This window comes from Gossypium hirsutum, chromosome D03, assembly GCF_007990345.1.
Source record: "Gossypium hirsutum isolate 1008001.06 chromosome D03, Gossypium_hirsutum_v2.1, whole genome shotgun sequence".
NCBI lineage: Eukaryota > Viridiplantae > Streptophyta > Magnoliopsida > Malvales > Malvaceae > Gossypium > Gossypium hirsutum.
This window is the reverse complement of record NC_053439.1, coordinates 9,629,362-9,642,063: the sequence shown is the minus strand read 5'-3', so window position 1 is coordinate 9,642,063 and position 12,702 is coordinate 9,629,362. Positions and strand designations below refer to the sequence as shown.

The 12,702-nt window shown below is 30.9% G+C and overlaps 1 protein-coding gene across 1 annotated transcript; it reads right to left on the bottom strand.

Moving 5' to 3' along the window:
- Positions 1-1,092: 1,092 nt before the first annotated feature.
- Positions 1,093-1,993, bottom strand: LOC107951760 (putative gamma-glutamylcyclotransferase At3g02910). Its single transcript, XM_016886898.2, has one exon. It carries the CDS (start codon positions 1,724-1,726, stop codon positions 1,193-1,195), a length of 534 nt encoding a protein of 177 aa, XP_016742387.2. The 5' UTR covers positions 1,727-1,993; the 3' UTR covers positions 1,093-1,192.
- Positions 1,994-12,702: the final 10,709 nt, after the last annotated feature.

The window sequence follows — 12,702 nt, the reverse complement described above, 5'->3', positions numbered from 1 at the left end:
CCATCACCCATCGCACTAGTGTATAAACCGAAGGCCCAACAGTATCCCATTGTGCTTGATAAAACTTGGCATGAAACCCATCTACCTCCGGTGCTTTAAGCGGAGCCATTCCAAAAACTGCACTTATAAAATATTATCTTTTAAATATTATTTACATGAAATATAATATATATTATTCATTTCTTTATTTTTTATTTTAAAACAATAAGCGTGCAATCTCTTAACTCTACTTGTGGAGTTAAAAAACTCTACCTCATATGTATTAAATGATTATTCAATTATTATTATAAAAAATATATATTTTAGTATCTAAATTAAAAATTTATAATAATTAAATAGTGCAATTAAAATAGTGATCATAATTGTTTGCGGGGAAGTCTTTTGAAAGGAAATTGCTACACTTTTTCTTTTTGCACGTTATAGTTATGGCCATTTTCATTAAGCATCGTTCTCAAGAAGCTTTTCTTTTAAATCATCTCAAAACATGTCTAAATTCAATGGTTTAAAGACAATAATTATGCAATCTTTGCCTTCCCATGTTACAAGTTGATGAAATTTGTAAATATAAAGGGTTGAATTTGTGGTATTACTTAGAATTAGGACTAAATTGATAGAATGTGAAAATATTGAGAACTAAATGATAATTATACTAATTAAAAAAGGTAACATCATCATTTCTACTAATGATTTAATGGAGGGTGACTATAACCGGAACAAATGATAAAGTTAGTGGCAAAATGAAAATCTTTATAGTTTGATGACCAAAAAAAAAACTGGATGACTAATTGTATAATTCACCCTTAATACTTCTATAAATTATTTTCACCAATTTATAACCATTCATTATATTAGCTTAATTTCATTCAATATTTAACTTAATGTTTTTACCAACTACCTAAACTTTTAAAACCCTTTCCCGCAATCTGTCTATTAGAGGCCAAAAGAGAATTAAATGAAGAAGAAAATAATACAAATGCTCCTAAATTTTAATGGAAGCCCAAAATTTTGCACCTAAACACCATTAAGTAATTTTACAAACTCAAATTGCGACATTTTAATTTCCACCATGACCATGCAAAAAATGGCAACAAATTTGAGAAAATTCAATCTCGTTTCTCATTGAAATCTCGAGAAAAATTTTACAAGCATTACAACATTCAAAATTTTTCTCCAACTGTTTATGTTTATTGATTTAATCAGAAGGAGACGAAATGAAGATCCTAATATGATCCAAGAAACTGAGATTTTGAGGCCTATCCTTACGTTTCACATAACCTTTGGCTTCTTTCTCCGAATATACCCCAAACCCTTTTCTCCCGTTCCTCTTCCACATCTCCTCCTCGTAACTCTTGTGCGCGTAATACGCCTGAGCTGCGCACGGCAATAGCTCTTCCTCCCCAGCCGGCGTCAGATGGATGGGCCTCCGCTCGTAATGCCCGCGACTTGTGCCTTCCAATTCGTCCAGGCGGTCCAGCCCCCGAGCCGACACTGCGTACAACTCTCCCGTGACTCGGAGTCCCGAACCGGCCATGTTGAGGAGGAAAGGGACGCGGTATGGCCCGCAAACGAGCGGGTATTTCTGCAGGGTACAGTAAGTGCCTTTGAATACGGCGTCTCCCGTTCGCATCAAATCTTGAAGGAGCACGTGATTGGCAAAGCCCCGTTTCAAGGTGCCATATGTGAACACGAGGTTCGTACAATTACTGTTTTCCAATTCCACACCCATTCTAGTGGTGTTTGGTTGGCTAGAAAGTGAGGGAAAATCAAAGGAACAAAAAGAAGTAGAGAGGATTTGCAGGTTGTCAGGTAAAGAAGGGGTGTGGAGTTCTATTAATAGGAGGATTCCGTTTGATTGGTTAGGAATTTTAACTGTAGAAAATTCTCAATCTGGAGGGTGGTGAATGGTTTTATTTAATTACTTTATTATTGGTCAAAGTTAGACCTATCCATAAGCCGGGTCAGGCCGAGTTCGGGCCGGGCCCACAAAAAATTTTCAGCCCGTTTATTAGGCCCGGGCCCGGCCCGGCCTGAAATATGGGCTTGAGATTTTGCCTAGGCCCGGCCCGAAGAAAAAATATGGGGCCCGAGCCCAGCTCGACCCGGCCCTTTTTAATTAAAATTAAAATTAAAATTATTTTTTTAATAAAATTAAAACTAATTGTTATTAAAATTAATTGTTAGTAAAATTATCAAATTATTAATTGTTAATTGTATTAATTGTTGTAATAAAATCTAATATTTGATTAGTAAATTTATCAAATTATTAATTGTATTAATTGTATTAATTGTTGTAACAAAATCTAACATTTGATTAGTAAAACAAACTTGATGTTTTATTATTATTATTTTGTAACACTAGTCAAGGAAATGAAAGTAAATAAACTTAAAATAAAAAAACTATTATATTTTAAAAATAATATATATATTTAATATTTTTCGGGCCGGGCCGAGCCGGGCCCGGGCCAAAAAAATCTTGCCCGAGGCCCGGCCTATTTTTTAAACGGGCCTAAAATTTTGCCCAAGCCCATATTTCGGACCTATATTTTTACCCAAACCCTCCCATATTTCGAGCGGGCCGTCGGGCCGGGCCGGGCCACCCGGCCCATGGACAGGTCTAGTCAAAGTACAAATAATTAATAATAAATATTATATAATTTAGTTAAAATTAATATAAATAATTTATAATAAACACCATGTAATTTAGCTAAATAATAGATCAAATTTTCTATATAAACTTTAAATTATATTAATAATATAACATATAAATATATATTTTTAAAATATTTCCTAAATTAAAGTACTATTATATATAAAAATAATATATGTATAATTACAAATACATTTACATTCATTAATTTTTTAAAGCATTTTAATTTATGAGAAAAGATGGTATGAAATTATGATTCTAAGTTATCTCTATCTCTTTCTAATAAGAGAATAACAAATTAAAATTTTTTTTCTTGATTTTTAGCTTTTTTTCTCTTGAAAAAAATTCAAATTTAATTAAAAATCAAGAGGAAAAATTTAATTTCTCATTCATCTATTAAAAATAGATAAAAATGACGTGAAATTATAATTTCATAGCATTTTTTTTCTTTTTTTTATATCGATAATTTTGTATTTTAAGCTTAAATCCTAAATATTTTTAAATTAAATAAAAATAATAATTGAGCCTCTACTTAAAACTTAAAAGTCGGGATCAAAAACTACTAATAAAATCAATGATTTCATTAAAGTTTCCCGCGCCGTTTAGCGGCGGATAAAGAGTCAAATAATTTTGTCCACGTGTTTGATAATATATCGTAGATTAAAAGTAGATGTCACAACTTGAATATTATTTTAAAATAAAACATTTTATTTAAGAAATGAAAAAAATTCAGAAAGAAATATAACCTTTATAATAGGCGCTATTTTACTCAAATGACCCAAAAAATAAATAATTATAAAAATAACCTAAATTTAAAAACAATCACTTAAATAATCTAAAATGAACAGTAAAATTAAGTTGAAGGACTTAAGTGGTCAGCACCACATTGATTTTTGACTCAATCATTGATTTTTGACTTAATCATTGCCTGATGATTGTATCATGTGTTAAAAAAATTGGGTGTTGAGTGTTAATGGCCGACACCCTTGTATTTTTTTCAAACCGTAGCATACTGATATATATTTATACAAATATTTAAAAAAAAATTGGTGCTAGACAATAAATGGTCGGCACCACTTTATCCCATTTAAAAATATTTTTTTTGGGTGCTGGTACATTAATAACCGACACCCAATTTATTAAATAAAAAAATTTGGGTTAGGAGAAGTAGATAGCCGGCATCACCTTTTTCAGGAACCAAAAAATTTTTTTCGGGTGCTAGGACAATGATGGCTGGCACCCCTTTAAAATATAGAGTTGTTTTGTATTCTATTTGAGCTTTTTGTTTGCTTTATTTATTGAAAACTGATATTAAGAATATCAGTGTTTTTATTTGTTGAGAAGGAAACAAATATTGTTGAATATGAGTTCCCAAATTCTATTTGTTTATTTTTATTTCGATGGAGAAATGATAAATACAACTGAAAAAATTGTGTCTTTCAAAGTTGGCGAAAAATCTTTTATTATTCATGTAATGTCGGATTCGAAGACGACGAATACAACGTGTGATTTTTTATTATTCCATGATTATTGTAAAAACTTGTAATTAAAGGATTTTTTATATTTTATTTACCCACACTCTTATTATTTATTTTTCTGTGAATCTTAATTTAAACAATCGAATTTAATTAAAATATCATTTTGCTGGTATAAATATAAATTATAAAAATTTGAATTTAATTAAAATAAGGATAATTCATTTTTTAAAAAATAAAATTTTAATTAAAAATTAAATAATTAAAGGGTAAATTAATTTAAAGAAGTAAATGAAAATCAAGTAATAAATTTAAAAGTAATAAATGAAATTAAACGATTTTAATTAAAGGATAAATTAAATTAAAGTAATAAATTGGAAAGTGAAAAAAATTTAAAGTTAATGGAAATGAATAGGATTTAAAAAAAAATTTTAAAAGGAAAGAAGATGGGACATTGTCAGGCCTAAAGAAGCGGGCCCGTGAAGTTGATGGCCGGCGTCAGGCCTAGCATGTCAGGCGTTGGCTTGTGACTGGTCGGGTTCAGGTCAGTTAAAAAAAAAGGAAAGAAAAAAATAAATTTATCTCATTAAAGTATAAAGTAGGTGTAAACTATCCAGCACCTAAAAATATTTTTTAAATAGAAAAAGAGGTGTCGGTCATTTATTATCCGGCTACTAGTTTTTTTAAATATTAGTATAAATGTATATAAATATGTTACGGTTTGAAAAGAAAAAAAAGGGTGCCGGCCATTAATTTTTTAGCACCAAAAAATATTTTTTTTTAACACTTGAGATAATTATCAGACGATAATTGGATAAAAAATCAATGTGATGCCGACCACTTAAGTCATTCAATCCAATTTTAATGTTCATTTTAAGTTATATAAACTTGTCATTTTTATAATTTTTTTATTTTTTAAGTCATTTAGGTAAAATAACCATAATAGGGTTTTTAGGGTAAATTAAAAATATCACAAAACCCTCATACTATATATTACATTATATTTGTTCTTTTACAGAAAAATAAATAAATTAGTGAGTAAAATAGTCATTCTGTTAAAATTTGAACCTAAAAATATTTATTTTAGTGTTTATATATAAAATATAATAATAGTTGACAACTTTACAGATTTATTCAACTTGATCCCTACTATTTTATTAGAAGTAAAATAGATTTTTTTTTAAAACTAAAAAATCCTGTGGGCTCCATGCTCCTCAAAATCCCTAGCCCATTTATTTTCAATAAAAGAGTAAGGATCAAATTGAATAAATGTGTAAAAATTTAGAATTAAATATTTTATTATATCTTACACAAAAATACCAAAATAAACCTTTAATGGAGGAGTTATTTTACTCACATATTTAACATACATAAATTAATTTACTTATAACTAAAATATAATTAAAATTATATTTTTATTAAAATTAAAACTAATTGTTATTAAAATTATATCAAATTATATTTTTTTGTACCAATCAAAACATTTTGTTAGTAAAATTATTAATTGTTAATTGTATTAATTGTTAGTAAAATTATCAAATTATATCAAATTATTAATTGTTAGTACCAGTCAAAACATTTTGTAAAATCTAACATTTTGTTAGTCAAATTATTAATTGTTAATTGTATTAATTGTTAGTAAAATTATCAAATTATATCATATTAGGGTTAGGGTTAGGGTTAGGGTTTTTGTTAGCATTAGGGTTTTGGAGTTTTTAAGTTAAGGGTTAGGGTTAGGGTTTTTAAGTTAAGGGTTATGGTTAGGGTTTTTAAGTTAAGGGTTAGGGTTAGGGTTAGGGCTAGGGTTTTTGTTTGAGTTTTGGTGTTTTTAAGTTAAGGGTTTTTAAGTTAAAGGTTAGGGTTTATGGTTAGGGTTTTTAAGTTAATGGTTAGGGTTAAGGCTAAGGTTTTTGTTAGGGTTTTGGTGTTTTTAAGTCAAGGATTTTTAAGTTAAGGGTTAGGGTTAGGGTTTTTAAGTTAAGGGTTAGGGTTAGGGTTAGGGTTAGGGTTTTTAAGTTAAGGATCAGGGTTAGGGTTAGGGTTTTGTTTGGGTTTTGGTGTTTTTAAGTTAAGGGTTAGGGTTAGAGTTAGAGTTTTTAAGTTAATGGTTAGGGTTAGGGCTAAGGTTTTTGTTACGGTTTTGGTGTTTTTAAGTTAAAGGTTTTTAAGTTAAGGGTTAGGGTTAGGGTTAGGGTTTTTGTTAGGGTTTTGGTGTTTTTAAGTTAAGAGTTAGGGTTTTTAAGTTAAGGGTGAGGGTTAGAGTTAGGGTTTTTGTTAGGGTTTGTCAATTAAATTATAAATTTAATTATAAATTTTAAACTTATAATTTTTTAATAAATTAGTTTAGGGTTTTTAAGTAATAACTCAAATAAATCTCTATTTTATTACATCAAATAATATCAAAATATTCAAAATGTTTGTACAAATATATTAAAATAAAAATCAATCTCCGTGCCCACCGGATTCAGTGCTACATGGCGGCCGTCGACGGTTACGCACTGGATTCCTCTTTTGTCTAGCTTTCGACGGGGGTTGTGGTTGTTTCGGTAGGGATTCTGGTTCCTCCAGTAAGGTTTTTGGTTGTCGGTGTTGGGACGATGAGCCACCTTGATAGAATAGTGACTGTGGAGGTGTTTGCATCACCAACGGCGAAGCTGTTTGAAACTCATACGGTAATGGGGATTGGTAAAAAGAAGAGCTCCCCGACAGCCCCTCTTGCGATCCTTCATGCGATGCTGGCCTATACACGGCGGTCCATTCGATGTAACGGAAAATGGAGATGAACTGGGCCATGGACTTCAACCTGTCATAGGACTGGGAAAAGGAAACATATAAGGGTTAGGATACATAAAAGGGCTAGGATACGCACCTGGCATCATCTGTAAAGGTTGTGTCGTCGATTGAATAGCTGGGTCGGGTAACTATGTCGGTGCTCTCGCTGGGCCTGGTGATTGAATGGCCGCTGATGATGGGCCGGGTGAATGTTTGGGCCTCGTTGATAGGCCTGCGTCGTTGTCCCTTCGTCTTGGATTTAAAGGCCCACGTCGTTCCATTTGGACACGTAATTATCGCTGCCTCTCCTCTGTCGACAGTAAATATGGCTTGCCATAGATCCTAAACCATGGCATGTATTTCGGCACGCACGCTAAATCCGAAACGATGATCGGTTCTCGAGTAGGTATATAATCATACCGATCTTCCCATATTTGGATGTAGTAGGACCAGAATCTCGGCCAATCCGTATGCAATTGTCGTAGGTCGATTTTGTGCTGATCATCAAACACCTCAGGTGCCACGGGAATCGGTTGTCTACATCCAAATTGCCGTAACACTCTGTCTGACTGGTGCATCTCCACGGTTGCATAGTTGATCAACGCGACTTTCACGTGCCAAACATTTAGATTTTGGAGGTATTCATACGGAATTACTGTCCGAATTGCCGGAATCTCGTATGGTGTCCATTGAAACTATATGAATATGATGGAAATATTAGTTATATACGTAATACATAATACTAAATACTAAATACCAATCGACTAGCTCATGATGGAAATATCAATTTTATTTAATACTTACATGTGCTTCCAACTGTTGGTCTAATAGAAGCCGTATATCTTCAAGAGGTAGGTAATCGAGCATAACTTACCGGATGGTTCCACCTAATTAAATAAATTTTTATCATACTATTATTTTTAAAAATCTACGTAATAATTGTAAAATATAATATAAAATTTACCTTGTTATGAGTGGGAATGTATATGGGTGGTCCACTTGAGGACGTAAAAATAGAAAGCGAAACTGTGCCCATGACTACAGTAGTGACAGGCAACCTCCGATTTTCGCTTTACTTGGTCTCGTCGCCCCGCACATCTCCCGATATAATGTTGCCAACACGACAGACCCCTAACTCAATTCACCAGCTGCTCTAAAATCAACAAGTTTCAGCAGACATCTTAGATGTACGAGGTTCCGTGACAAGTCCGGCATCAGATAACCTCTAATTATCTGAAGAATGTATGCCCGAGCATATCAGATTCTTTCTACTTCGGTTGAATCATCATCCGAATCCGGGAATGTGTCTCGTAACCAGCCTATCTCGATCCGACCTCCGTTAATTTTTTCCGGAATAGCGCCCAAAAGCTCGTAGCACACCGCTCCCCAATCGCAAGATTGAATAGACCCGGTGACTGGGTACCCGTCCACCGGCAATCCCAATTGCAGATTGACATTTTCCAAAGCGATAGTGCACTCTCCACATGAAAGATGGAATGTGTGCGTCTCGGGTCTCCACCTCTCAACCAACGCACTGATAAGTTTCGAGTCCAACTTGCATCCCCAGCCTACCGTCGCCACGTGCCAAAAACCCGCTTCCCGCAGGTAATTCTCTACCAACGGTGATGGAGGACCATGCATATTCCGGATATAGCATTCCAATATCCGATCTACAAACTTTTATAACAAATAATAAATTAATAATTATTTAAAAATGCATAAATAAAAAAATCTTAAATAATATTTAAAAAATAAATTTAACACTTACCATTTTCATTTGTTCGACGGATATGTGCTTGTTATCAAGACGAATCAATTCTCCCGCCATTGCTAAATTCGTACAAATTTTTATGATTTAAAAAAAATTTAAAAAAATTAAAAATTTTTAAAAATAGTTAAAAATAGGGATTTAAGAGAATTTTAAGAGGAAATTGAGAGTAAATTGAGATTAAATATGGATTTGAGAGAAATTTGGAAGGAAATTGAAAGCAATTTGAGAGGAAATTGAGAGGAAATTGAGAAAATAATTGAGAAAAGATTAATTTGTGAAAAAAAATGAAGGGGTGGAGGGTTTTTATAGTTTTTTTTTACCGTTGGCACTGTTCACGCGCGGGGAAAACGCGTCCCCTGGGACTCGCTGACGTGGCAACAAAACGCGTCCACGTCAGCGCGCTTTCTGTCCACGTGGACAAAGCGCGCCCTTGAGGACGCGTTTTCCTATCATGTACCCTGACATCGCGCTGACGTGGACGCGTTTTCGGGGAAAAGGGCCCATTCCGATAAATAATCATTTACCGGGCCCATTTCGGTAAATATTGAAAAAAAGGGCTTTTAATTGTATTTTGGCCAATATTTAAATTCCCACATTAGCTTTAATTAAACTTCTAAAAAATTTTAAGAAATCACATAAAAATAACATATAATAAATAATAAAATATAATATTTAAAATTAATAATATTAAAATATATGTAATATAAAAAAAATTGAAATAAAAAATATTTTAAATTGTAAGTAAAAGGAAATTTAAATACATCACATCAGGAATATTAAATACACTCCAATTAATTTATTATAGAATTGTAATTTTTCTTAAGTTTGGTATTAAGTTGATTTGTGACATTATTTCAATAGACGACACTATTAATAAGATTATGACGTACCATGATGTGGGTGAAAATAATTATAAAACTAAATGTTACTTTAGTTGAAATGACAAAGAGAGTGTATTTTGTTGTTTTAGGTTCAAATCCTTCGTAAATATGATTTTTTTTCCTTCTAGATTTTGTATAAAAAGACAATTAACCCTTAAATTATTGTTTATTGCTTTGTTAAAATAAGGGTATTTTAGTAATTTAATATTGAGTTGGGACTCCATCATGGGTGATACTAACTCAATTAAAATCTTTATATATAGTATAGATTAATCAATTATAAATTAATAACAAAATTTCTAATATAATACCAAGATTTCTAACGAGACACCATTATTTCTAATCGAATAACAATATTTCTAAATTTCTAATGGATACATATCAAAATTTCTTACGTGAAAACAACATTTCTAACGAGATACCAATATTTCGAATGCAATACTAAATTTCTAATGTAAAACCAAAATTTCTAACAAAAATAAAAAATTTTAACACGACATCGATATTTCTAATGCGATACCAAAATTTCTACGGCGATGCCAAAATTTTCTAATGGATACCAAATTTCTAGCCTATACCAAAATTTATAAACTTAATTGCAAATTTTGCCCTTGACGTTTTCATGTTTTTTTTTCAATTTTGTCCTAATTCTATTTTTGTTCAATTACACTTTTATTGTTACATTTTTATTCAAATTGATCATGTGTGGATGGAGATGCTAATCTGGTCGTTGGTTGACTAACGATTAATGACTTTTGTTGAAGTGGTCCACTATGTGTATTTAATTGTTGATGTAGCATTGTTTTAATTTTTGTCACGTCAGCAAATCATTTAAAAATAATAAAAATCAAAAAATTTATGAAGACTTGTAAGTAAATTAAATAAATTTTAAAATATAAAATTTAGGGTAAACTATCAAAATAGTCACTTTCGTATGTCTTAGGTTACTTTTTAATCATTTATGTTTGAAATGTTACGTTTTAGTCACTTACGTTATTGTGTTATAACATTTTAGTCACTGAGCGTTAATTGTCGTTAACGGTGTAATGGTAAGCTGACGTGGCATGTTAACTTATCATTTCAAATGAAAATTTTAGGTTAAATTATACAATTGGTCCTTATATTTTTTCATTTTGAGTAATTTACTTTTTTTTCTTTTATGTTCTTTTAACTTTCCTTTTTTTTTTCTTTATTTTCCATTCTCTTCTCCTTCTTCCTCTGTTTTCCTCCATTCTCTATTTTTTAATGTAGTTTTTCTATGTTTTCCATTTGTTAAAACTAGTCCCTATACTTTTTTTTGAACAATTTAATTTTTCCTTTTTATTTCTTTATTTTCCTTTTCTTCTTCTCCTTTATTTTTCTCTTTTCTCAAATTCTTCACTGCAGAAACATAATCTTTACCCACACAATAAACCAAGTCCTTGTTTATTTCACATGATTCCTAAATTGAATATCACTCAAAACAGAATATCAGTCATTCTTAATCAAATCTCGATTTGAATATAACCTAATTTTGAAACTAAAATTTGATCTAACTATTCAATATAAAAAACCATATCTTTAATCAAATCTAAACATAAATTGAATTCTTTATATTCAAGACAATTTTTTTCCGTTTCCAAACTTTTATAGAACCGTGTAGATTATTTCTTTCCTGTTCTTTTATTTTCTGACAAATAAAATTAAGCAAATGATAAAATTGATCAAAACTTTCCTGGATATTCCCGAGCAAGCTTGATTGGAAGCTTAGCATGGATGAACCGAAGCGAGAAAGTGAGCATGAAACCAAATTGATTTGGACAAAATTTGTTAGACAAAACACGTTAGCGAACAAAATAAATTAATTATAAATAAACACATATGAAATAAACTATAAATAGAATGATTTATAATCAATTTATTAAATACGGAAATTAAATAAAACCATAATAAAAAGTTGAAATAAAGAAGAATCGAGATTTTACGAAATGTTGAGGCTTGTACAACACAGTTTCCTTAATACAGATTCGACCACTCTTTCGGTACTTGGAGTAACGTTGGTCAAATGTCTCCCAAGATACAACAAAAATAGTGATCAAAGTAGTAGCACCTTTACAACGATCAACAAACGAACAATGCATTTTTCTATCACAAAATACGAAGAGGAAAAGGAAAAGTTTTTGAGAGCAACAGAGTTTCGGTAAGAGAAAAATATCAGAGAGATTTTCTTACGTGTAAAACTCTTCAGAAATCATGGCCTTTTATAGGCATGGAGAATGTTGGAATTTTGGAAAAAAATATCTACAAAATCTACCATTAAATCTGTCGAAACCGCCTTTTTTGAAAACAAAAAATTCAGTTGTCGACTTAAAAATAAAAATTGGAGTCACCACCGATCCTTTATTGAGGTGTGATCGGCCCACCTTAAAAAAATATTCTAGTCTACGAAATTTAAGAAAACGGGTTTGGAAGTCAGTTACGCACGAGGAAGGGTTAGCATCCTCGTAACGCCCAAAATTGGTACCAAATTAATTATTTAATGTCTTGAGGTCGAATGGATAATTTGTTTCTGCTTTAAAAAACTCGTCTCGAGATAACAAAATGTCACATCCAGTGAGTTAGGACACAACCTTTTGAAGTCTCGAGAGTAAATTTTAATCTTGAAATGCTTACGATTCTAAAAAAAAAGGATACTCGACTATTTAAATTCAACGGAAAAATTTGAAGCCCAGTAAGTTAGGGCACAATCTCCTCGAGAATTTTGGACGCCGAATATTTTGAAAACTTGCGGATAAAATGGTTTTAGTAGTTTAAACAAATCAATAATATATCTAAGGAATAAAGGTATTTTAATATAAATTGTATACGTACATATAAAACAATATCATATAAAAAATTTCATACAAATCTTTAAATCACAAAAATATACATAACATGAGTTTTAAAAACATACACTGCAAAATAAACACATCAAAATATATGCATTATACTGGATTCTAAAAAGAAAATAAAACATTATATTGTAAGATAAAACAATAATATATGACAATAATAAAAATAAAATAAAAAGATGCATGCAAAAAAAAAGGTTAGATAAATTGTTACAAAAATATAATAACAATAGTAATAATCATAATAATAATAATAATAATAATAACAATAGTAATAGTAGTAATG

What these genes read in the sequence shown, in the direction of transcription:
- LOC107951760 (XM_016886898.2), bottom strand. Translation starts at nt 1,726, where the DNA reads ATGGGTGTGGAATTGGAAAACAGTAATTGTACGAACCTCGTGTTCACA.